Below are 26,419 nucleotides of genomic sequence, written 5' to 3'. Positions count from 1 at the left end.
ATGGGATTGGCTGGGACGGAACTCAATAAGATATTTTGAACTGCTCACAAAATAGGAAGTCACACAAAAATAAAGCGGCTACAAAATATTCTAAGCATATAACAAAGTTATTTCCTGCTCGATAAATGCGATATTTACTTTGTTGAGGAATGAATGCTCTGGCTGCTATGCACCTGAAGACAATTCGTGTCATTTCACCCATATTGTATGGAACATTTATTATACATAAATGGTGTATAATCCACTAATAAATAAGGTTTTGACAACAATGCACACCATTGATTAAGCTTTAAACAGATACGTTAGTCAATATACATTAAGTGGAGTTGAAATATATTTTTCGTAGGAGGCGTAATTATACACATATACTATATAATATTTATTCAACAAATGTCCACATTTGCCCCTGGTCATAGCAAAGTTTCCAATTAAATCAGTCAGCGAGGGCAATTACTGCAATGAAATCTTGTTGTTTGTGGATGATCTTCATGATGGCATTGTTCGCCCCGGCAGTCTGAGAACACACGAAATACAAAGAATTCAAGTCTGAAATTAATCACAGAATAAAATGTCCCAAGGTTTGGGACAATTCAAGGGTAATCCCAAAATTGTAGGAAACATTTTTGAATGATGAGCCTTCACAATTCTGGTTTTCTGCTCAATATTCATCAGTAATCGGTCACAAACTCTCCCATTTTGGGACATTTTCAATATTTGGCATAATCACAGTAACATGGTTGAAAATTATTTACTGTTAACCTTTTATCAGGAGTAGATGCTAAACTTTTAGCTAGTTGTTACTGTTAACCAAAAAGACAGACTTACTTATATAAATAATCCATTCTTAATTTTTTCATTCATTTTCTGAACCACTTATCCTCACAAGGCTGACGGGGGTGCTGGAGCCTATTCCAACTGACTTCGGGCATGAGGCGGGGGACACCCTGAATTGGTGGCCAGCCAATCGTAGGAGGAGATGGAGAACCATTAATTCTCACACTCATACCTAAGGGCAATTTAGAGTGTTCAACCAGACTACCATGTACTTTTTTGGAATGTGGGAGGAAACCGGAGAACGTGCAAATTCTACACAGGAGGACCGACCTGGGATCAAACACAGGACCCCAGAACTGTGAGGCCGCCCTTATGTAAATAAGTAAAGATAAAATAAAAACAGAATATTCTCATTTTTTACCTAGGGCTACAATGTCTTGTGTGTTTTGTGTCTGTCTTGCTACTGCAACCAAGAAATTTCCCAAATACAGGATGAAATAAAGTTCTAACCTAACCTACTCCCGATTATTCATTGATTCATCTTCGGTACCGCCTATCCTCGAAAGGGTTGCGGAGGTTGCTGAAGCCTAACCCAAGTTGAAAGGCAGACTACACCCTAGACTGGTCGCCAGTCAGTTGTAGGGCGCACAGAGAGACAGACAACCAATCACACTGCCACTGAGTGGGAATTGAACCCAGACTGCCTGCACCATAGTCAGGCGGAAGAACCACCGCACCATCAGGTGGCCATCCCGATTATATTACCTTTAATCAAGGATAACTGTATCCAGGGGAGGCTATTAACAGCAAAAGGCATGTATATTATTACACTTTCAATTTTTAATTGACGGGTAAAGACGTCCAATCCATTTTGACTGGATGTGCTAGTAACTAAAACATACCAACAGAATTTCAACATCCTTTTCCATCCAATTTTGTACATCTCCTCTCTCACCTCTTTGGCCTCATGTTTTCACTCAAACACATAAACATAAATCAGTTCTCCGAATGTCCACAATTGCAAAATCGAGCTATGAGCCACTGAAAATTACTAACAGGTGCCTTGGCATGCAGAAGGATTCTAGATATTTGGCTCAAGTATTAGGTGTATAGCAATAAAACCAGTCTCAAAGAACCTGCTGATCTAGCAACAGGATTGGTTGTCAAAATTTCAGTAGTGCCTGATAAAAAGTAAGAAAAATGAGCGGAACTAAATATAATGGAAGAAAGCTTCTGGTGATGGACCTTCCTGAGATTTATGGAAGTGGTGAGGGTAGACTCATAGATAGCGGGAGTTGGAGAAGAAGGTGCAACAAAGGGGGAGTGATAAATGTGACGAGCTCTTATTAGTGTTTAAACCATATGGAGCAAGATTAAGAAATGAACATAAAGTATAAAAGTCATTCAAGTAAACTAGGCCGAATAGTCTTGTACAGATGACACCTGCCTCACCCAGCCATGATTTTCCCTCCAATAAAAGATTCAGGAGCATACTTTCAAGTTTGCCAATTTATCACCCATGAGCCGCAAATATCCCCCCAAAACTACCGTCACCCTTCATCCGCTTGCCAATTGTTTGTAAAACGGCTTTGGATAATTACTCCACCCTATTGCAATTCTATATAAAACCAAATACTCAATACTCACATCATTGGAGTGCCACCTCGGTCCCTTGCTGCTCTCTGTTTAAAAAAACATAAAATAAAAACTTGCATCAGCATATCCACTGTGTTTTTTTTTTCTCAAAGCATTGTGTATAGTTAGTTCTCTTACCTAGAAATCAAATGAGATTGCGTTCTGTGACAGATGTGGTGCCTCTGTTTTGAAAAAAAAATGGACAAAATTAGATGTACTGTAGCCAAACAAAATACAAGAGTCGGTCCCTGTTAAAAAAAAGTCTTGTTTAGAAGCACAAAATAAACAGACCTCAAGAGTCTACATACCCCTGTTCAAATGGTAGGCTGTTCTGGTATAGTAACATTTAATCAAATCAATTTCCCAAACCTACCAGCACATCACAAACACAATTGTGTCCAGAATAGTCCACTCATATCCAAACTCACCTAACCTACTTGGCAATGTCACTGTTCTGTCATATTTTTCCTATTTAATCATTGTTATAAGGCGCACGGTCAACTGTTTCAATTAGGGTTACTAAGAGGTTTTAAAAAGTCATAAATATTTAATTTACTCATCTTGATAAAGACAATGGATTACTGCATTTGACCAGGTTTTGATTTCTTACATTTCCAATTTTGCTGCATTGCTCGAAAGTGTATCTAAGATTTTTTTTCCACTCAGGCACTTACTGTTTTTGTTTTGTTTTTTCTGACAAGGTGGCTGTGTAATTTGACATGAAATCTTAATGGTTTTCTGTCATAAGGCTAAATTGCATTTATTGAAACCTGAAGTTCTCTATTTAATACTGTCTTGGGCAATTTAATTGTCTTGTGTTGCTTTTACTGGGTGAGTCATTTCAACAAGTGGACTTCAAAGATAGGGAATTAACAAAAATGCCAGGACAACCCGACTAAAATGGATTTGTTGTGTCATTTGAGAGTGACACTTTAAATGCTCACAGAAGTAATCTGACTGACATTTAACATGAATTTATAATAAAAACATGGTGTTTTTTTGCCAAACTATTATGAAAACATTTGATGGAATTTATCTCTCGTGCGCTTGTAATACAAGGATGATGAAAGTATACAGACATTGTGCAGTTACAAAAGGATAGGCACACATGCAGAGCAACATTATGTTTGTTGTTTGATTTAGGTTACTCTTTCAAGAAGTTTTTTTCTTCTCAATTGAATGTTCAATGTCACATTTCCCGAATACGGGATGAATAAAGTTATCCAATCCAATCCAATTATCTTACTGATTTTGTGTTTAACAATACCTGTGAAAGAAGCTCGTAAGTTATTTCTGTTGGTTTGCTTTTTTATTTATGCATTCATTGGGGGTCCTGAAGCCTATCCCAGCCAACTATGGGCACCAGGCAAGGACACACCCTGAATTGATGGCCAGCCAATCACAGCACACAAGGAGACGGACAACCATCGATGCTCACACTCATACATTGGAGCAATTTAGAGTGTCCAACCAGCCAGAAATCGCAAGCCCAGGAGGAACATGAAAACTCCACACAGTGAGGACACACCAAGGATCGAACCCCCGATCCCAGAACTGTGAGGCCAATGTGCTAACTACTCAGCTAGCCCAGTTCAAATTGAATGTTCTAGCGCTGTCAATGGCAGTAAGAGAATTAAGAAGATCACCATCTTGACCTCATTTCAGTCCCGTGATTGTGCAAATTCAAAGACTTTGATCTATAGTCATCAGTCATCAACACAGCACTATTTTTAGAGAAAGCCAACCACACATCCGCTACACATTTGTCAGATATAGTTTTGACCTAGAATTTGATTTGCTGCCACCAGCACAGCGCAGAGCTATCCCGAAAAAGAAAGAAAAATAACAGAGAAAAGTGTAGTTTCCTTTTGAAGTTAATGGCAATTTTGACATGTACATCATAGCTCACCTGCAAAATATGATCATATGTTTTTGTAGAGGGCTGAAAGAACTAGTTGAAGACCTGAGCTTCATCTGGACACTCCCTAAAAATGTCTTAGATCATAAAGACTAGCCAATTTTACAAGATTCCAACGTATACAAGCCTTTGACTTATCCTGTCCGGGTCGCAGGTGCTGGAGCTTCTCCCAGCTGACTTTTGGTGAAATGTGGATTAACATATGAACTTCTTATCAGTCAGTTACAGAAAAGTATTCCCACTTATATCGTCGCTGATAATGAGCAGAAAATACTGGCGCCAAAAATGACCATCGCTGTGGTGGATTTTGGACATCTCAAAGAGACAGCAGTATAAAATGCATTCCAGCTAGTTGAAAAAAAAAACATTGAAAAAATGATAAAAACAGTTTTAAAGAGTACAGTATTTCCAGGAAGTTGCTGCTAGTTGTGCAGGGAGACATTTTATCAATGTGATTATAGCTGTCCCTGTGTGCCAAATTATGTGTTCCATTGATATTTTTGGGTATTGTGTTCATACAATGTTTTGAATTATATGTGTATTTTGTTCCTTTTCTTTCTATATATTTCATAATGTAAACCATGTAGTGCAATTTTGATCTTAGAAATTATGTCAGTCATGAAAGAGTGGTCATGACATCAGAACATGAAAGAGTGGTCATGACATCAGAAAGAGAGGTCATTATGACCAACACAGAGGGCTGTTGGGATTGACGTGCTTTGTTCAGACTTGTAATAATTGAAAAAGGACGCGTGTCACAATTTGGTTAAGGCTTAGCAGCTCCTAATTAAAGTCAGAAAGCACATTTGTTGTCTATTTGTTAATAAGGGATTCCTTTGTTGTAATTCTTTAGATGTAAATAACAATTTTGTGCAAATTGTATGTCGTTTCAGTTTTTTATCGTGTTGTCATTGTTTGATACTTGGAGGAAATAAAAACATGATTCCCACCATACAAAAGTCGATGCGTGGTTTAATTCTGACCAGGAGAAGAGCGTTAGGGGCAGCTAAAGTGAAAAACGTTTGCTTCCAAGGGAAGTTAAAAACAGCCTCTGAGAAAGTGGATAAAAAGGAAGGGAGAAAGCTTTGTTGACCGAGTGAAACAAATCATCCACCCGACGAGAGTTTACTTCTTTGAAAACTTCAAAGTGCAGCATTTGACGGATGGAGGTGAGACCCCTTGATTTCACATGGTAACCGCGAAACCATTGGGAAAAGGGAAGAAGATTGGTCGGCTTCCCCCTGAAGATCCGGGGGCCTGCGTTTTCCGGAACGTTGGTTTGGCGTTGTAGGCTGCATGAGTACTGGCCACCTCACTCTGGCATCGGTCCAACAAGGCAGCCCGTGCTGCAATCCAGCGCGGTAAAAAAGACTCCTCAAAAGTAGACAACAGTGCTCAGAGACAATCCATATGACGAATAAGCCCAAAATTGCAGCGGATAACAGGTCAGACTATATGTCCATCTTGATTTTTGTTCTTTGAACTGAATAGATTGAGCGGAATATTCTCTGCTCCTTTGAAAAATAAAAAAAGGGGAATAGGAAGAGAATGTTGCACAAAGACAGTTTGTAAATAGAAAAGAAATATATACCCTGTTTTGATTGCGGAGGAATATTTCATGATGGTTCTATAGTTATGGTTCTATAGTTATGGTTCTGTAGTTAACTTAAAGACAAATAGACTTAGGGACAGTTTCCCCAGAGCCATCAGGGCTCTGAACTTGCAATAGCACAACACACAATCCCTTCTGTGCAATAACGTCAGGGTATGCAATAACAATGTGCAATATTCTAGATTGTGCAATATTTTAGAATAAAAAAATATTAAAAAAATTACCTTGCCCGGCCGGACGTGACTTTTTAAATTACTTATTTATGTTTTTATTGGGAAACACGCACTTTGTGGAGTAGCACCACTAATTTTGTTATACGCAGCTGTTGTAAAATGACAATTAAGGCTTTTGATGAAGATGAATATTTTCTTAGGGTTGCATGCAAACAGAATAGTTAAGCAAAATGACAGAGGGCACATTAGACACAAATGTCCTAGGAATAATTGAAGCTCTGGAAAGAGAGGAGACAATATTAGAGGAAAATTTAGACGTTGTACTCGATGAAAGAGAAACATTGGAAATTGAAGAGCAGATACCTGAATTAATGCAGATCTTCAAATTCATAAAATTGGGCTGAAGCCAACACTTCAGTCTGAACAAACGTTGAGGCGATCAGAGAGGGAGAAAAACATTTGCCGCCACGGGAATTCCTTTCTTTTTTTTAAAAACAATCTTAAAAGCAAGTAGCATAACCTGCTAAAGTTAACCAATATCGTATCGTAATTAGTATTAAGACCATGATTATTTTATTTTCTACGGGTGGATTTTTCGGTGTACTAGTTTTAAAATAGGAGCAAAAAAATCAATTCAAAAAGAAGTAGAATTTGACAAAATGTGTTCTTAATATGATATAATAATATAACACAAATGTAAATAAGTTGTATAAAAATTGTTGAAATACACTAATGTTCCTCATTGTAAAAAATCTAAAGTCTGACTGAAACAATAAGACTTCTTCCATTTGACCAGGGCAAACCTAAATGGTTGGGGGGAAAAAGCCTTTCATTCATTCATTTTCCAAATCGCTTATCCTCACAAGGGTCACAGGGGTGCTGGAGCCTACACTAGCCCACTGTGAGCAGAAAGCATGAGACACCCAGAATGGGTTGTCAGCCACATTAAAAACAATCCCCAACATATAAAATGAGGCATTCTTGTGTTGTGTAAAATGATCCATACAGAATGAAGCAATAACATGCCCCTCTCATCTGTCAACAGTCCGAGCAACGTTTACGACCTCAAAGAATTCCTCAACCTGACCCAGAAGAAAAGGACCTACCTGAGAAGCAGAATTGTTCCTGTCAAACTGCAGCAGAGACATATTTATTTTCTTCCATGTAAAAATTAGCTAAATTTATCAGACCAGCATAAGCTAATGTTTTCCACTTAAAGCTGGACTATGACTAAACAGAGAAAGAATAATAGCTCCTTCTCAGATAGTTTTCTCAAGTTTATCCACGTACCAGTCATCCAACATTTTTTAGCCCAACTCTTTTATCTCCGCAATTCAGTCTTCAAAGTTTTAAATCTTTTTGACAAATTTGCGCACTTATCTTGAAATACACAGTCAGGGGTTTGGAAAGACAGAAAGCTGAAGCAACTTTAGAGGTTGTTTAATTTCGCAGCACCTTAGCAGCTGGGACCAACCTGTTTGCGGTCCGTGTGTTATATATGATTCAACAAAAGCATTCCACAGGCATTAGGAGTACGATATGAGATCTGACCCTTGCACTGACTTCAGAATCAAAGTGAACCCCAAAGCAATGGCTGTTTCCTGTTGGTCAATGATATTTGTAAAATATGTAGAATGCAAATGCACAACACAGATGCAGAAGACTGATATTTACAGTGGGAACAATTTAGCAAATGCAAGAGGCTTATCTCACTTGAGAAATTGAAAAGAACTGCACACTTTGACTGGGAAATGGGAGAACATTTTGTGTGGGTATACATTTATATAAGCAAGTTCAACTATTTCACATGAAGGCAGTTGTCTGGACAATTTGATGTTAACAATGTACAGAAGTGTGTGCCCTTAAATGCTATTTGTGCCCCGGTCTAGTTGACCTGAATTAGCACAAAGTAACCTCAGATGCCATTTGCCTTAAATTTGATAAGATGACATAGCTTTCACGGCATGATAAAACCCAGACTTGAGATTACCACGCCACGTAATGGATCATTTAAGCTTCAGTCGTTTAAGAACTACAGATATGTTGTAGTAGTATTGTGAATGGCATCTTAAATGGGCCATCACTATTAAGTCTTTGACATGGAATTCCGTTTTCAAATTGCTTGGCTGCATTCCCCTACTAGCCTCCGTCAGAGACCACGGCGGGACACTACAGCGCATGTTTTATATTTTTTTGGGAGATGTTTTGGCAATTAACAAAACAGAAGCACTGGTACCTTTTGTTTGATTAGACAGAAGAGAGTAAATAGGAGCAGTAATGCTCCGAAGATGGAGGCGATGATGAAGCCAAGCTTGTATAGGTCTCTCAGTGGTCTCCTCTGAGAGGCCTTCTCTGACCACGTTACATAACTGTCTGTAGAAGATTACACACAATCTGTGACCTCTGAGGATCCAAGAAACACCACAGAGCCCCTCAAAAGATTGATGGTCCCACCTGTGCAGCCTTCTGTGGGGGATGCTTTTGGTTGTTCTGTGCTTGAGCCAAACACCTGTGAGTAATCATACTGGCAATTCCAGTCCAATGGTGCGTCACTTGTCGTTACCAGCTCCAAATAGAGAGACAGCACTCCCAAAGCTCTCTGCAGCGCCTCTGTAGGGGATCCCCTGTAAAGCACTTCAAAACTCTCTGGCTTGTCCTGTAATCGGATCACAATAAAAGCGTAGGTTCTCTCAGTTTCCATTTAAACATTTTGAGATCAATGTTCTCGTGTAAAGTTGTCAAACTCGCACCTCAGTGCCTTGCTTTGTCATTTCGTGTGACCCATGAAAGTAAATCAGGTGGCTGCATTTACCTAACGGTTTTTCATGAAGATAGAATTAAAATTTCTGCAGTCCACTATGGTTCATTATATATTGATATTTTTTTCTCTATGGATTTTTTTCACAGACACATTGTAAAAATTAAGAAAAAAGTACCGATTTTTCTTTGCTTGTTTTCTAGTTTTTTCTTCTTCTTGTTTTCAAACAATTAATAAAGAGAATAATTATAGTTTTAACATTTTGTTTTAAATGTAAAGATATTGGGGCCTGGCGAATGAGTGGTTAGCGCATCAGCCTCACAGTTCTGGGGTCGAGGGTTCGATCCCAAATAGGTCCCCGCTGTGCGGAGTTCACATGTTCTCTCTGAGCTAGCGTGGGTTTTCTCTGGGTACTCTGTTTTCCTCCCACATCCAAAAACATGACTGGTTGAACACTCTAAATTGGCCCTAGGTACGAGTGTATGTGAATGGTTGTCCTTTGTCTCCTTGAGCCCTGCACTAATTCAGGTTGTCCCCCGCCTGGAGCCCGTGTTGGCTAGGATAGGCCCCAGAACCACCAGTGACCCTTGTGAGGATAAGTGGTTGCAAAAATGAATGAATGTAAAGAAATTAAAAAGAAAACAAAAAAGCAAATCTACTCCTCTTGGTGCCTCAACATCAGCAGGGACAGCTATCACCCAAGTTCTTATTAGTTTGAGCTTCTTCCCTCTGGACAGACATACAGGTGTCTCAAAGTGAGGACAAAAAGACTGAGCAATAGTTTCTTCCTGATAGATGTAACCTCCTTTAACTCACACCCGACAGCCATAACACATTAATTCCTATATGTTTTTTGCTACCGACTCCAACTCTGGGCAATATATATTTTATTTATCTTCTCTCTTTATACATTATTCATATTTAATATTTTACTACTTGAACTCTACGATTCATTTTATTTGGACTGTAATAAGCACATCAATTGCATTGTACAAGTGTGAAATGACAATAAAGGGATTCCCTTATTCATTCATTACAACTCTGATTATTATTAGATTCACTTGAGAATTGAATGTGGGGACCCCGCCTCTTAACAATTGACTATAAATAGTTGTCCATTAATCCAATAGTCGATTAGGTGTCGAATGGTTCATTATATAATCAGAACAGGGCTAGTTGACAAACCTAATGATCCTCAAAAAATAATCATGTAGCCCGCGGCAACAGTAAGTTTGACACCAGTATGCCGAAAACCAACTCCTTTTGATTTCCATTCAAATAAAATGATCAAACACTCACCTCAACCTCCTCGTTGATCTGAGGAACACATTTCTGGGAGTAGATGTTGAGGATGAGGGCCCTCAAAGACTGAATATAGGTATAGTTGACCGAACCCCTGTTATATTTAAAGTGGGTGGTGAGGAGCTCCAATATCCAGGGTAAGGCAGCTTTCACAAAGCAGCACTTGCTCTACAAGTGGGAAATCAGAGTGTGTACTCATGAGGATGGGATAGCATGGCATGGTCATATTCAAAGAATGATAGTTAAAATGTATCTTATTTGTATGAAAATGAGTGTTAAAATCATCTTCAACCAAACCACCAAAATGGAACTTACCAAAGATTTCTGTTCGATGAATTTGTAGGTTATCGAACACCCGCTTCTCAATTGGTTATCCATCTGTAGAGACGGTATGGAGACAGAATCAAGTATTTTTAAAATAATTCTATCACTGTTTAAGCAGTGGGTGCAGGTTTTTATTCCAACTCAACAAGAGGATACCTTTTGCAAGTGTAATCAGTTAATTAAAGTCAGGTGCTACTTATTTTAGAAGACACGTGATTGGTTAAAATGTTGGCACTGGATCGGTTGGAACAAAGACCAGGACCCACTGCGGCCCTCGGCGGAATCGATTTGACACTTGGTTTAAGGTTTAAGGAACTGTTTGACTCTCCTTGTGAGGCAACAACCTCAACTTTTCCTATATTTGAAGATTAGATTAACAGAACCATAAGGACACATGTTGGACCATTCCTTTACAAAACTGTTACACTTCAGCAATAGTACGAATATGGCTGGTTCCATTAATACTCTCGGTCAAGCCTGTTCAGGACTAAGCTTTCTATATTCCTTTATGTAAATAAAAGTCTTGAGCTTCATTAGTCCGTGGTAAGACAAATTGTCTATAAATGGCGAAACCTCAAAATTAGTTCTTTTCTTTTAAGGAGTGGCAGGCCTGTAAAGATGACTGCAAAAGCACAGCACAGAATGCCCAGTCATGTAACAAGAAGAAAATAAATGAAAAAAAAGATTGCTGGCTGGAGACTTAGAGAAATCACTGGCACAATAATATCTATGTTGAGAAATTTACTATATGTCTAAAATTAAACATGAGTATAGAATACCAAAAGGAAAGCCATTGCTGTCTAAGAGAATATCTGAAGTTAGAACGCTTGGATGGCCCATCACATAACTGATAAAATATTACCATCTGGACTGATGAAATGTAAAGCTGAACATTATCTGTGAAGGAAATGTGACTTACTGTAACTGTGAAGCATTATGGTTGTAGCTTCATGCTATTGATGTGTTTTGCTACCTCAGTGCCTGGAACGTTTGCGGTCATTGAGGGAAAAAAAGAAAATCCCAAATTCACCAATATCCATGAGCAATGTAACTCGACAACAATCCAAAACTCAGAGGCAAATAGAATTCATTTGGTCCCTAGATAATGTGGCATGAATTCAAGATAGCGATTTATCACTAGACATCCTAGGATTCTTGCTGAACTGCAACAGTTTTGGAAGGAAAAATGGTTCAACGTTCATCCTGATATTTAGCTTATCTTCAGTGACAGGAACTGTTTAGTTGAGGTCACTGTTGCGGTCCTTGTGGCCTGGTTGGACGCATTAATGGCTTCATAGTGTTAAAGACCTCATAGCAGCATATTAAAAACAGAACTGTGGAAACAACAGTTCTGTTGTGTGTCACCACACGTGACAGACGTCACTGTTGCCTATGAGACACATTTCCAGGATTGGGCGTGGAGGGACTCATTCATTCATTCATTTTCTGAACCTCAAATCCTCACTAAGCTCGTGGGAAATGTGGGAGGAAACTGGAGTACCCGGAGAAAACCCACGAAAGCCCGGGAAGAACATGCAAACTCCACACAGTGGTAACCCTCGACCCCAGACCTATGAGGCCAATCTGCTAACCACAGGTCCACCGGAATGCCCTGTGAAGGGGACTATAAATGGTAAAAAAAAGCCTTCGAATTAGAGCAAAAGGCTTACTTCTATTGTTGCTATTTCTTCTTGTTATTAGATTATATGTCTTGTTTTTAGTCAAAAAGAATCTATTCAAAAAACCAGTTTTACTTTCTGAATAGTTAAGTAGAGCTCTTGAAAACATCACATTTGTTTTTCAGGTTCAGGTCCTGAGTCTTTCAAGATTCATGATGAAACTACAGGCTTAGATGTGCATAGCCTGAGATGAAATACATGAATGTGAATGGGGAATATACATATACATATACATGTATATATATGTATATATATATATATATATATATATATATATATATATATATATATATATATATATATATATATATATATATATGTATATATATATTTATATGTATATATATGTATATGTATATATACTATATATATATATATATATATTAGAATTATATATTAATATATATATATATATATATATATATATATATATATATATATATATATATATATATATATATATATAATTCGAGATTGATTTTATTCGCATGCAGACCCCACCTTTTTTGGGAAATGAATAGAATTCATTTGGCTGAATCAGTGGCCAGCCAATCGCAGGGCACAAGAAGACGGACAACTATTCATGCTCACACTATTACCCAGGGACAATGTACAATGTTCAACCAGCCTACCCTTCATGTTTTTGAAATGTGGGAGGAAACCAGAGAAAACCCATGCAAGCTTGGGGAGAACATGCAAACTCCACGCAGTGAGGACCGACCTGGTATCGAACCCTTCACTGCAGAACTCATGATGCCATTTTCTTTCAAACTGACACATTGAGGAGAAGAAAAACCTCATTTTTTTAAAAGCCCAGGAGGGCCCTGTACTTGGGGCCCTGGTATACCATAACCCCCACCCTCCCACAAATTCCCCCAACATTGAAAACACCTACCAGATGTTTGAGTGTCAGCAGGTGGTCTCTAGTTATGGAGTGCCTGCATGGTCCAGGGATCTCAGCCATGGAGACCGAGAAGCTCAGGAACATAAGCACACACAGACACTTTACCTGCAACTGACACAAACAATCACATTCAATTTGCCATTTTCCAGCATATTTGCAAACATAGAAAGTGTATTAGGGACTTTCAGAATCCACAAGGGGCCACCCGATGGAACAGTGGTTATTCTGCCTCACTTTGGTGTGGGCAGTCTAGGTTTGATTCCCACTCGGTGGCAGTGTGAGTGGTTGTCTATCTCTCAGTGTGCCCTACAACTGACTGGCGACCAGTTTAGGGTATAGTCTGCCTTTCGCCCGAAGACAGCTGGGTTAGGCTCCAGCAACCCCTGCAACCCTTTCGAGGATGGGCGGTATGAAAGATGAATGAAAAATCTACAAGGCAGGCACTTGTGTGACAATGAAAACAGGCAGATCATTCAAAAGGAGCTGTGACAAACATAACCACAAGCCTGCCAGCTCAGCCACTGAAGCTAATCAAAAATGTGTATTTCTTCAAAGTGGATCCCATGATCGTTGGAGTCCACTTTCCAGGAATGCTTAATGGAGATTTAAATTTGCTGCATATCAGAACACTTCATCTCTCCTAATGAAGCTATCACTCACCAATGCAAGTGGCATGAAATTCTTTCTATATGAAATTCTGTGTGTAAAAATTGTCAGGGCCAAAAAAATACTATAGGCTAGAGATTGCATTTTTTTATGATGCTCTTCAAGCATATCCTAACAGTGCTCATGATTAATGCTAGTGAGGTAAAGCAATGATTATAACACCGAATGAGAAAGGGAGAGTAATTGTGCTTGTGAGGTCTTTTTTGTGAGCTAATGTATCTGGCATCGGTGAGTGGGTTTAATCGGCTGGAATCACCATATGGGTAATAAACACACAGTATTGTTAAATCATTTTTATAGAGTTTGGCTGGACCAGCTACCAATACTCAGGTCTACCTTATTAAATATAATGTTTTTCACAATGAGAGCGCCGAGATGGGCGCTGTCCTCTACTTCCCGAGTTGGCAGAGTGATACTGAGATGACGAATTTGGTGCTGCTTTGGATTGAGAGTGAGAGTTTGATAAACATTCATTCATTTTCTGAACTGCTTTATCTTCACTAGGGTTGTGGGGGGTCCTAGAGCCTATCCCAGCTGACTTCAGGCCAGAGCTTGGGGGCACCCTGAATCGGTGGCCAGTTAATCGCAGGGCACAAGGAGACGGACAACCATTCATACTCCATCAGATTTCGAGAAAATTTTATAGTGCGGAAAATACAGTAATTAAACTACTTGAAGACTTAATTCTGGCAATGGAGAGTCACATAGTTTAACTGTTTTTGTTTTTACTTTTTAAAGAGCAAGGAGTAAGAGGCTCAGTTAAAACAGCACCCAGTGACAATCATAGGTAGCCGACATTTTATTTGATATTTAACAGGACCAGTAACACACTATGCTGTATGGTGGCAACACAAGTGGCAAAGGGGAAAATACATTGGCAAATTCACCAATATAGATTCCAATCTACGCTTACAAATTTATATTATTTTAATAACAAAATGCACATGTTTCTCCTTCTTACAAAAACCTACAAACACTGGATGTTCTGTTCAGTGGGGTTTCATAAACTAAGTTTACAAAACGAGTTCATAAAGGCATAGGCAGCGAATGGACTGCCCCAATTGGGAAGACAAATTTCTTGGTTCCTGCTTCATTGCGCTGAAAGAGTCACATCTTTGTGCTATTTTGGGCACATCTGATTACTGTTAAATTCACTTACAAATGTATTTGTTGGAACTGAAGGACTGCACAGATTCGAGTTTCTTTGATGCTTGAACTGGGAACTGGGAGATTGTATCTAAAGACACGGTGACATTCTACAAAATGTTTTGAAATACGTTCTCTAGATTGAGTAACAACAAACTTCGTCAACTAGCCAAGTTAAGGTGATACCTGTCATGTTCTACTGCATACGGTGATGTGTGTCTTTTCAGCAGCTGATTAAGGCAACAAGACGGGGGCAGTATCAACACACCTGCTGTAGATATAGGCATCCGGTATTTAAGAACTCGGGCCACAACCGGTGGATTGTCGGAGTATTGTGTGCTTTGCCCTTGCTTACCGCCCTGCTTGCCCAATACTTTGCTGTGACTTCCCCGAGATTTTGACGTTTGTATTTTGTGTTTTTGTACCTTAGTTTATTCGCCGACTCGGTCGTGCTGTTTTTGTTATCTCCTTTTGATAACCGCATTTTTGGCGTGCTCCTTTTGTTCAATAAATTCTATTTTTTGCGAATTGACTCCTTCGTTCCTTAGTTGTTGTGTATCCATCTTTAATCGGCTTGCCGATTCATAACAATACATCAGACAGTGCACTTTCCTGGCAAGCTTGAAACCAGCAGAAAAAGGAAATGAACGTTGGCAAAGCGGTACAGTGTAGAACGATCTGCTATCAGTCACTTAATGCTAGAGACAAACCTCCAGGCAGAGACCAATAAGGAATGGATCAACATTTCATATGTTCCCCTGCGTATTATAAGAGGTCACTTTCACACCCCATTACAACCTGGCCTGTCACCAACAAACTTCATTGCACTCCATCTCACGCTTATGACTTAAGCATGCAAACTATTCAGGCAACAAAACATCAATACGATCACTTTGACAGCTGTGGTCATGAAGACCTTTGAATGTATTATGCTGGGACATCTACATTAATGATTTCCTTGCAACACTTAACAGCTCCCTGTATTCATGTATTATGTCGTGAATATACTTTTATGGCGGCCCAAGGATCAAGTGGTTAGCGAGCCTCACAATGTTCTCTGGGTTTTCCAGTTTCCTCCCACATGGCCAAAACATGCATGGTAGGCTGTTTGAACACTTTTAATTGGCCCTAGGTAGTATGAGCGTGGCCCATAGTTGGCTGTGATAGGCTTCAGCACCCCCCACGACCCTTGTGAGGATACGTGGTAAGAGTGTTACAGTATAAAAAGGTTTTACTAGTTATGCTAGATTTACACTAATTTTACATTAAACTTATTATTTGTATGTTCCTAACTCATTTCATTAATTTAATATTGTGAACCCAATCAAATTAATTGAATTAATATGCATTAGCAAATTTAATGTCCATACTTAAATTAAATTAAGTATTGAATTGAATTGAAAATTAAATTAAATTGAATTTGAAATGATTAGGGGGAATTTAGCCCCAGCCTTACTCTTAATGCCTTCAAAAGGGCACACTGGATGTTTTGTCACAGATGTCAACATCCTCTGTTGTCTTTTTGGTAGCCTGAGTTTGATTCCCAAGCAACTCATATTAAAATTACTAAAACGGAAGACCAGTTTTGTGAAAATTTTGAGTTCAAATATGTGTGTAACTGAAGACCACTTTGCCTAAAATCTCCTCTCATATCATTATCTGAACCACTTTCTCACTTGGGTCGCGGGGGGTGCTGGAGCCTATCCCAGCTGACTTCGGGCCAGAGGCAGGAAACAGCCTGAATTGGTGGCCAGCCAATCGCAACGCACAAGGAGACAAACAACCATTCACGCTCACACTCATACCTAGGGGCAATTTAGAATGTCCAATCAACCTACCCTGCATGTCTTTGGAATGTGGGAGGAAATCAGAGTACCCGGAGGAAACCCACGCAGTCCCAGGGAGAACATGCAAACTCCACACAGGTGGACTGACCTGGATTTGAACCCAGGACCCCAGAGCTGTGAGCTGCCGGGCCACCCTTTGCCTAAAATATTTGCTTTTAATGCATAACTAGTAGTATTTTAGGTTTTTTTTCACTTAAACTTAAAAAATTGACTTTTAAAATGCTGCCAAGATATTTTTTTCACAGTTGGTCTGTTTGTTTGCTAAAGTAAAGTGACTCAAGATATCAGAAATATATTCAATGTGTGTGTATTTAAAATTATTTTTATTTTTATTTTACCACCCATTGATGATTTATAGATTGCTGGGTGTGTATCTTTTCTGGAGCATGTTTGGGTTTCTTGGTGATGCCCCTGGCTGGTCCGCAAACGAGGAGGTGATGGAGATATCAAAAGAGTACATTGTTCTGGTTGAACTAGGGCAGGGGTGGGCAAACTATTCCACAAAGGGCTGCAGTGGGTGCGAGTTTTCATTTCAACCCATTAAGAGGGCACCTTTTCACCAATCTGGTGTCCTACAAGTGCAATCAGTGGATTGCAGTCAGGTGCTTCTTGTTTTCTGCAGGAATCTCATTGGTTAAACTGTCTGTGCTATATCGGTTGGAACAAAAACCTGCACCCACACCGGCCCTCGAGGACCGGTTTGCCCATGCCTGAACTAGGGTAAGCTTCGTTCATACAGAAATCTAGTGTCCCCTATTTCTCTACGGAGTTGGAAGAGTAAGAGAGAGTTCCCCCAATCAAACTTCATTTATAGTTCAAATCTTGGACGAGTGACGGACGGGAACGACCTGGAGTACAGGGGAGTCATCACAGCATTTGTTGACTGGTTTAGGCAAAACCACCTCTACATCAACACCAGTAAGACAAAGGAAATGGTCATTGATTTTCGGAGGAATCCTCAACAGACCACTCAGGTGAACATCCAGGGTACAGACATTGAAATCGTGGAGAATTGTAAGTACCTGGGTGTTCACCTCAACAACAAACTAGACTGGTCCACAAACATAGATGCCCTGTACAAAAGGGGCCAGAGCCGCCTCTACCTACTGAGGAGTCTACGGTCCTTTGGAGTGTGCAGGACACTGCTGAGGACTTTCTACGACACTGTGGTGGCATCTACAGTGTTTTATGCAGTGCTCTGTTGGGGATGCGGGAGCACGGAGAGGGACAGGAACAGGCTGAATAAGCTGGTCAGAAGGGCCAGCTCTGTTCTGGGCTGTCCTCTGGACTCTGTGGAGGAAGTGGGAGAGCGGAGAATGCTGACCAGGATGATGTCCATCATGGACAGCACCTCCCACCCCCTGCATGAGTCTGTGGAGTCCCTCCGAAGCTCCTTTAGCAATAGACTGCGGCACCCTCATTGCAGGAAGGAGCGCTTCCGCAGATCCTTCCTCCCATCAGCTGTCAGGCTCTTTAACAAAAAAATGGCTGAGTGTTAAGGCCTACCGTATGCATGCATGTATATTTATGTGTATGTATGTATATATGTGCTAAGCAACACGCTTATTTATTTATATATTTATTCATGTATTTATTTATTAACTTACTTATTACCTATCTATTTATGTCTAAAATGCCTTTCCTATTCCTGCATCCTCACCCTCTTGCTACTGTGACAACAAAATTTCCCGAATACGGGATGAATAAAGTTATCCAATCCAATCCAAATCTAATAACTTTTCTTGGACCTGCAAACTGGCCAATAAAATGGAAGGTGGCCTCCACACCTCTAGAGGTCTCTCTCTCTATGTTAAAGTTACATGTTTATAAATAGCACTTCTCTGTGAATACGATTTAGCCTGGTTAAACCACTTACCAGAGAAGTAACCTTAATAATAAGTAAATAATAATTGCCAAATTACTCCGCGCAGAGACCACAATTGGCAGATGATTCTTATCTTTATTAAATATAACAGTTATTCATTGTGGTGGTTGCCTGTTTACATTGGCTGTTACGTCTGGGTGACGTTGACTGTGGAATGGAGTGCTCTAACAAAACTTAAATTCTTAAGGCAGGCGGAGTTTCACAAAAATAACAAGGATTTAGAATTAAATAACAAAATCTAACATGACGGGAAGACATGGGCAAACGAGGAACATGGAACATAGCGTGGTAACATGGCATAGAATAAACAAAGCAGATGATCCGAAATGACTAACCAACACATGGGGTTTAAATAGACAGACAAGGGTTGATTACGAAGTTACGAATTACACGCAGCTGGTTACTAGAGGAAGGGAAGACCAGAGAGTCATAAGAGGCAAAAAGCAAACAAACCAACCAAAACCCCAACTAACTCTAACATTGCCATTGTATTGACATCTATACAATGCCATACATAAATCATGTTCACTTGATAATATAATATGCAGCAAAACATTGCTTAGTGGCATTTCTTTGAAAAAAAAACACTGCTTAGTTACATTCCCTTAAAAAAACACTGATTACTTACATTTCCTTGATTAACTCATTGATTAGGGACGTCTAAATCCATGCACTGGGTACGAGTACATGCGGCTGCATTTGCAAACCTATAAGTGATTGACTCACCACAAACATGCGGGGAAACTCTCCATCATTTGCCTTGCTTTCAATATTTTTATGACTAAAGTGATTCAAAGTGCACAACTATGTAGGGCAACTCCACCTTTTATGACTCATTTTCAATTTTTCACAATTGGTCTACTTCTTGTGGCGAGCTGTTTGTTGAAGTTTTGCTGATATTTTTGTTCAACAAAACCCTATGTAAGAAAGTACAAAAATGTATATCAAGTCATGGAACCATGATACATACGTATATGCTTTCTGACATTGTTATTCTTTAATGAGCAGATTTGGGGGTGTCTTAAATGACGGCCACATGCCAAATGTTGACGCTTACTCCGATGTGGAGTGGGAGAACACAAATTCATCAACTGTTTGCATGAAATAAGATCCTCTTACAGAAAACCACTCATTCATTCATTTTCAACACCGCTTGTTAAGGTTGCGGGGTGCTGGAGCCTGTCCCATCTGACTTCAGGCAATAGAAAAAATTGCACCCTAGACCAGGGGTCGGCAACTATAGTTTCTGGAGCTGCTCGCGGCTCTTTAGCGCTGCCCTATTGGCTCCCTGGAGCTTTTTCCAAAATGTTTGAAAATGGGGAAGATAAATATATTTTTGTTTTAATATGGTTTCTGTAGGAGGAAAAATATGACACAAACATTCTTAACGTTTTCCAATGCGGCAAGAATGTGTTGAACCAATATTAAATTTCAACATTTCTGTCAACGTAGATTTGCATCATATCCTGTGAAACGTTTTTATCAGCTGTGAATGATGCAAGGCAGGTGGGTGTTGTAAACAAACAGGAGACTGTGAGATGGACCATGGATTCCAAGGGGAAGAGAGAGGGAAAGAGAAAAACAACAGAGGAAAACAGAGGATTCATCGTTTCTTCAACCAAATCATTTGCATTCATTGCCAGTTTGGGAGGAATGCCCGAATGTTCACTTTGTAGCGTGAAGTTGTCAAATAACAAAGAGTCATGTGGAAAACATTTCCAGGTAAGGCATGCTACATTGGCAGCAGAGTACCAGGTAGGGAAAGAGAGAGAAAGTGTGACTGAATTACTTTTGGAGAAATTAGAGAAGCGCAAAAATAGATTCATGAAGTGGAATGTTGTTCTCTACAGAATGCACTGCAGGAAAAATAAATGTTTAATCATGAATTCTCATGGTGTATTTGTAGCCAACGTAGTCATTTTGTTGGCATTCTAATGTAGATACATACAGTACCTGCATCCTTCATTATAAGGACTTTATAAGGCTTTACATTTTTTGCAGCTTCAGACATATTTGGTTTTCTTTTTGCCGACTATGGCTCTTTCAACAGTTTGGGTTGCCGACCCCTGCACTAGACTGATCGCCAGTCAGCCTTAGGGCCGACACAAAGACAGACAACCATTTGCACTCACAATCACGATGCGACTGATTGGGAATCGATACCATGCTGCCTGCACTGATGCCAGGTGAAAGAACCACTGGACTATCAGGTGCCTTTCTAAGTGAACAGTCATAGTTATGTGTGTGAAAAAATAACCAAAATTGAGGTTTACCTCGCACTATTGAAATGACAAAATGGGTCACAAAATTAGTTCAACAGAATAGAGTTACTGTTAAAGATGCCCTCAAAGTTTTGGGCATCAAAGTCTTGTCATATTTTTTTCTTCTCTCTGTTGATTGAGCTCTCTATCCGTCTGTCCGTACCGCTTATATGCACGGTGCTGTAGCCTATTCCAACTAGGCAGCAGGCAGGGGACACTGAATTTGTTGCCAATCAATCGCAGGGCACAAGGTGACAAAAAAACATTCACGCTCACACACATACCTAGGGACAATTTAGAGTGATCAACCAGCCTACCACGCACGTTCTTTGTGGGATGAAAGCGGAATATTCGCAGAAAACTCACGTAGGCACGAGGAGAACATGCAAACTCCACACAGGAAGGTCGGAAACCACTGGGGATTGAAGAATCAAACTCAGAACTGTGAGGCGGACGTGCTAACCACTTGTATATGTATATATACAGTGGTACATCGACCTACGATCAGCTCTACCTATGACATGCTCGAGGTACGATGAAAATTTCGATCGAATAATTCGCCTGAGATACCATCAAAATTTCGAGATGCGACCAAGCCAGGTGGCCATGACATGAGAGGCTGTTTATCATTGTAGCGCACTGTCTTTTTTTGCTGCATCTCTTTCGTGTATAACAGATATCTACGAGCACTGAACGATTTATTCAGACGAGTTTCTTCTAGCATCGACCAGGAAACGCACAACGCGCATGCGCGGGCAAAAAGAGGGCTTTCTGGGTAATGAAGTATACTCGTGCACACAACACCGATAGGCAATGGCACCCTTTCTCAGAATAAAACTTCATTACCCACAATCAATACGTGGGTAGGCGATCGCTCATTCAAGACTACTTCTCGTTGGCAAGTGGTCGTGCGTTATCCTATTGTGAGGACATTTGTGTGCATCATTTTCTGAATATTTTGAAGGAAATACAACAGCAAACAGCCCATCAATAGCGAACGTGAGGGTGGAGGCGTGGCAAACAGCTAACCCGCCCAGAACGAAGGGGAAAAAAATTAAAACAAAATTAGAATTCAGTTTTGTGTAAAGTTACATCAAAACGTTTGTTTGAGTGTGTCTGTATATATTAATCCAAGTTAATTTAAATTTGTTTGTTCGTTTAAGTGCGTTGTTGCCGTGGATAAAGTCCCCCCGAACACCACCCCCTCCGTGTATGTCGCTGTCTCTACCCTCCGGGAAATGCGTCTAATTTTACTTCTATTAAACACATTTTATTACTATTAAACCACTAGTTATGTGTTACTTTGTTAATAGATGGCGAATTAGAAGAAATAAAACATTTTTTCCAATCCAATATCCTGTTTTTGGTGTTTTTTCAGAGGGTTGGAACAAATTAATTTGTTTTTAGTTCATTTCAATGGGAAACGTTCGTTCGAGTTACGAGAATATCGACATACGAGCTCAGTCCCGGAACGAATTAAGCTCATATCTCGAGGTACCACTGTATATATATATATATATATATATATATGGATCAATATTGAGCCGCAACAGCTCTCACAACTACGGCAAGCAGCCCTCGACTCTACTATTTTCCCCGTAGAAAAAGTACTGCGCAGTGACTGCTGGGATATATAGTTCTTTTGTCAATACACCCAGTATGACGACGAGCACACTAATTTGGTGCTCGCCGTCATTCCGGCTGGATTTACAAATGAACTCCTGCCGCTAGATGTTGGCGTCAACAGAGAATTCAAAGCTATACTGCGAATTATATATATATATATATATATATATATATATATATATATATATATATATATATATATATGGATAAATATTGAGCCGCAACAGCTCTGGCAACTACGGCAAGCAGCCCCAGACTCTATTTCCGGTGCGCGGTGAATGCGGAGATATATAAGACGGCGTTGCATTTCGGTTGAGCTCGATGTAGCACATTAATTCTATGTTTGTCGTCATTCCCAGTGGAAGTTTCAACTGTGGTCCAAGCTTTCAGGAAAGCAGAAATTACTGACTCGATTAATGACGACTTTGGTGAGATGCCCACCTGTTCAACATGAGGTATTATGCTATTGCTGTGTCACGAAATTACTAATATGTGTGTTTTCATATTGAAACATTTAACCAATCACATTTCAGCCATTATTTGTTGCGAGGGTCAGAAATCTGCCTCAAGGCCTTCACAATCAGTTCTGCAGGCTCTGCTGCATTAAACAAGCGTCAATAAGATTGTTGCTTTAACCAATCAGATTTCGAGTTGGCAACACCACAATGCCTTTTCGCAGGCGTAGGGATACGTCATTGCCTTCTCGCAGGCGTACGGATAAGTCATCGCTTTCACCAACTATGATTGGCTAGTGATAAAGTGGACTAGCCAGAGCTAGCAAGCAATGGAAAAGAAATGGATTAGTTTGAAGATTTACTGTCAAAGACATTTTCAAGACAGACTTTTCAAGAAAAAAAGCTGGACATCATTAAGAAGGGTCGGACAACTCCAAAGGAAGCAAGGGGGAACGAACATTTTCAGCACTAAATCGAAAAAAAAACGTATGCCAGAAATACAACAGGACAGGCTTGACTTTCAGCATTAGCTTCGATGGCGATAGAAAAGCAGGAAAAAAGAAAGGAGGATGGATATTGTGTACAGTTAAAAAGATTTTTGGTGAGTAAAATATGGCTATATTCCTAAATAATATTTAAATTGTATGAAATTCCTAGGGAAAGTCGTCCTCCGGGCCCGGTTCTGAAATCTGAAAAGCTCCAGTGTTTGTATTTAATTAATAAATGCGGCTAGGAAGTGGATTTTACCCAATTTTTGTGCAATTTTTGCACATACATACATATATATATATATATATATATATATATATATATATATATATATATATATATATATATATATATATATATCCTCCTGACTACCAGTAGTTCAAATTTGAAAATTTGTCCTCTGTAAAGGACATTTGTAAATCTAAATATCTCCCACCCAGGGCATCCAATCGCATTGACTCAGTGGTTCTTAACCTTGTTGGAGCTACCGAACACCACCAGTTTCATATGCGCATTCACCAAACCCTACTTTAGTGTAAAAGAAAATATGATTTTATTCTCCAAATTCAAGATATATAAATTCCTTGCAGCATTGATTGACCAAGCAATGTTATGTGATCATCTGCAGCCAGTGATGATCAAGAGGGGCATGTTATCGTGAATAGACATGATGAGTTGATGTGTCTTGACCTCCGTGGCAGAGGCTCCACCGAAACCCTGAGACCGACTCACCGATCGATCCCAGGTTAAAAACACTGCATCAACTCCTTTTGTGGTCTATAGAGGACATTCAGAGCTTTCCAATGATACCAAATTCTTTTGCAGTATTCCAATTCCTTCACATAGATTGGGGAATTTCAAATAAATGTGATTAGACAACCCTGGTCGTCAGGAGATTAATCACATTGCCAACAGGAACCACAGGGGAACAGTTAAAGTCAACCCTTCATTTCATGGTCCTGCATATGCGTTCTCTGATTCTGCGTGATATGCAAAAAGACACTATTTCAATTATATTACAATTTTAAGAAGCAAAACAAGAATATAAGCAATAACAGAAATGAATTATCTAGTGAGATTAATTTATAACAAAAGAACAAACAAAGTCGCTCTTTAAATTGGGTGGGTTGAATTGGGAAGGCTTAAAAAACAAATCACGTGTAAGCCAAATAAAACACACAAGAGACTCTTTGTGGTGACTCCTAATGGGACGAGTCAATATTCAACACGAACTACAACTCATCAACTGTAAATCATCCTTATACACATCTTTGCCCGTGTTTGTTTTTTACACCACATGTCCTTTCATTTCAAGATGCTTACTTGGTAATTGCCTCAAGTCGTAGCAACTCTATTTGAGCATTGATCAGAAAATAACTTGCAAGAGACCAGAAGAGGGATTGTCACTGGTTCTTGGAAGAGAATATGCTTAACCAAGTCATTGTTGTTTATGAAAAGAAAGAAAACATGTGTTTGTGACTTCCCCAGCGGACAGAGTAAGTACGTGAACCCCATAGTCATGTTGTTAGATAATTAACAAATAAAAATTCTAATCATTTTATGCAGTCTTTGCTAAACCGAGTTAGAAGCCAGGAAGTTTCTCTTTACTGATTAGTAAGAGGGGATTGTAAATGATTTAGTTGAATTAGGACATAGTATCTTTGTTGTTTATTTTTCATTAGCAGTAAATTTACAGTTAATGGCAATGGTCTGGCATCATGTGATGTGTTTTTGCTTGCATGGGTCCTGGCTGAGTCCTTCTCCAAAGTTATTTGTCTGTTTTTCTGAAAATTCCATCTTCGAAAGAGTCATTCATTCATCATCTGTACCTCACATCCTCACAAGGGTTGCACATGTGGCTGGAGCCTATCCCAGAGGACTTTGAATGAAAGGCAGACTACACCCTGGAATGGTCGCCAGTCAGCGGTAGGGCACACAGAGAGAGAGACAACCATTTGCATGCACAATCATACCACAACTAAGCAGGAATCGATCCCACAGTTGCCCGCACGGTTGCCCGCACGGAAGTCCGTCGAGTGAAACCCTACACGGGGTGTTCAAACTTTTTTGCTCCAAGATCTACTTTTCAAGGAGGTAACCTTCGATCTATCTTTTTTTTTTACAGGCCACTGACAAAGCTCAGCAATTATGTAATGATATACCTTGCATTAGACTCTATCAACATATATGGGAGCAGCAGAGACGTGATTGAAAATCCACTCTTTATTCACGCTAAAGCTTATTGCGCACGTGCCAAATTGACAAGAGCCTAGCTAAGGAAATTGACAGAGGGGAGGAATCAAAATGTTATTGTCGTACGATCTTCCAATAGTTCCTTGGTGATCTACCGGTAGATCGCGATCTACATAATGTGCACCTGCGCCCTACACCATCCGGTGTTATCTTTGAATCATATCGAATAAAATAAAGAAATAAAGAAATCAGCGTGCAGTACCTCATCTTTCCATCTAGTGGTTACGTTCATTAATTAAATGACAGCATATATATATATATATATATATATATATATATATATATATATATATATATATATATATACATATCGAACAGTGGTATCTCGCGATACCAGCTTAATTCGTTCCGGGACTGAGCTCGTATGTCAATATTCTCGTAACTCGAACCAACGTTTCCCATTGAAATGAACTAGGGAAAAACAGGATATTGGAAAAAAAATGTTTTATTTCTTCTAATCGCCATCTATTAACAAAGTAACACATAACCAGTGGTTTAATATTACTAAAATGTGTTTAATAGAACTAAAATTAGACGGATTTCGCGGAGGGTAGAGCGAGGCGGGGGGTGGGGGTCGGCTTTTTGCACCGGCGAATCGTAATATAACATAAACAAATTTAAATTAACTTGGATTACGATGCAGACACTCAAAAATAAGTTTAATCTAACTTGACACTAAACTTAATTCTAATTTTGTTTTACATTTTTATTC

General features: G+C 39.5%; 1 protein-coding gene across 1 annotated transcript in view; it reads right to left on the bottom strand.

Annotated features, from left to right (window-relative positions):
• Window positions 1-366: 366 nt before the first annotated feature.
• csf1b (colony stimulating factor 1b (macrophage)) overlaps window positions 367-26,419 on the bottom strand; it is a 32,570-nt gene continuing 6,517 nt past the window's right edge. The window contains exons 2-9 of the mRNA XM_077611082.1: window positions 13,071-13,190; window positions 10,488-10,550; window positions 10,170-10,340; window positions 8,567-8,768; window positions 8,349-8,485; window positions 2,548-2,591; window positions 2,422-2,456; window positions 367-514 (exon numbers count right to left, since the gene is read on the bottom strand). Of these exons, the coding sequence (XP_077467208.1) occupies window positions 2,423-2,456; window positions 2,548-2,591; window positions 8,349-8,485; window positions 8,567-8,768; window positions 10,170-10,340; window positions 10,488-10,550; window positions 13,071-13,190 (771 nt within the window). The 3' untranslated portion in view covers window positions 367-514; window position 2,422. The remainder of the gene's footprint in view (window positions 515-2,421; window positions 2,457-2,547; window positions 2,592-8,348; window positions 8,486-8,566; window positions 8,769-10,169; window positions 10,341-10,487; window positions 10,551-13,070; window positions 13,191-26,419) is intronic.

This window comes from Stigmatopora argus, chromosome 1 (genome assembly GCF_051989625.1).
Source record: "Stigmatopora argus isolate UIUO_Sarg chromosome 1, RoL_Sarg_1.0, whole genome shotgun sequence".
NCBI classification, from domain to species: Eukaryota; Metazoa; Chordata; class Actinopteri; order Syngnathiformes; family Syngnathidae; genus Stigmatopora; species Stigmatopora argus.
Note: the sequence above shows the minus strand (reverse complement) of the source record. Positions and strands in the feature narration are given on the sequence as shown.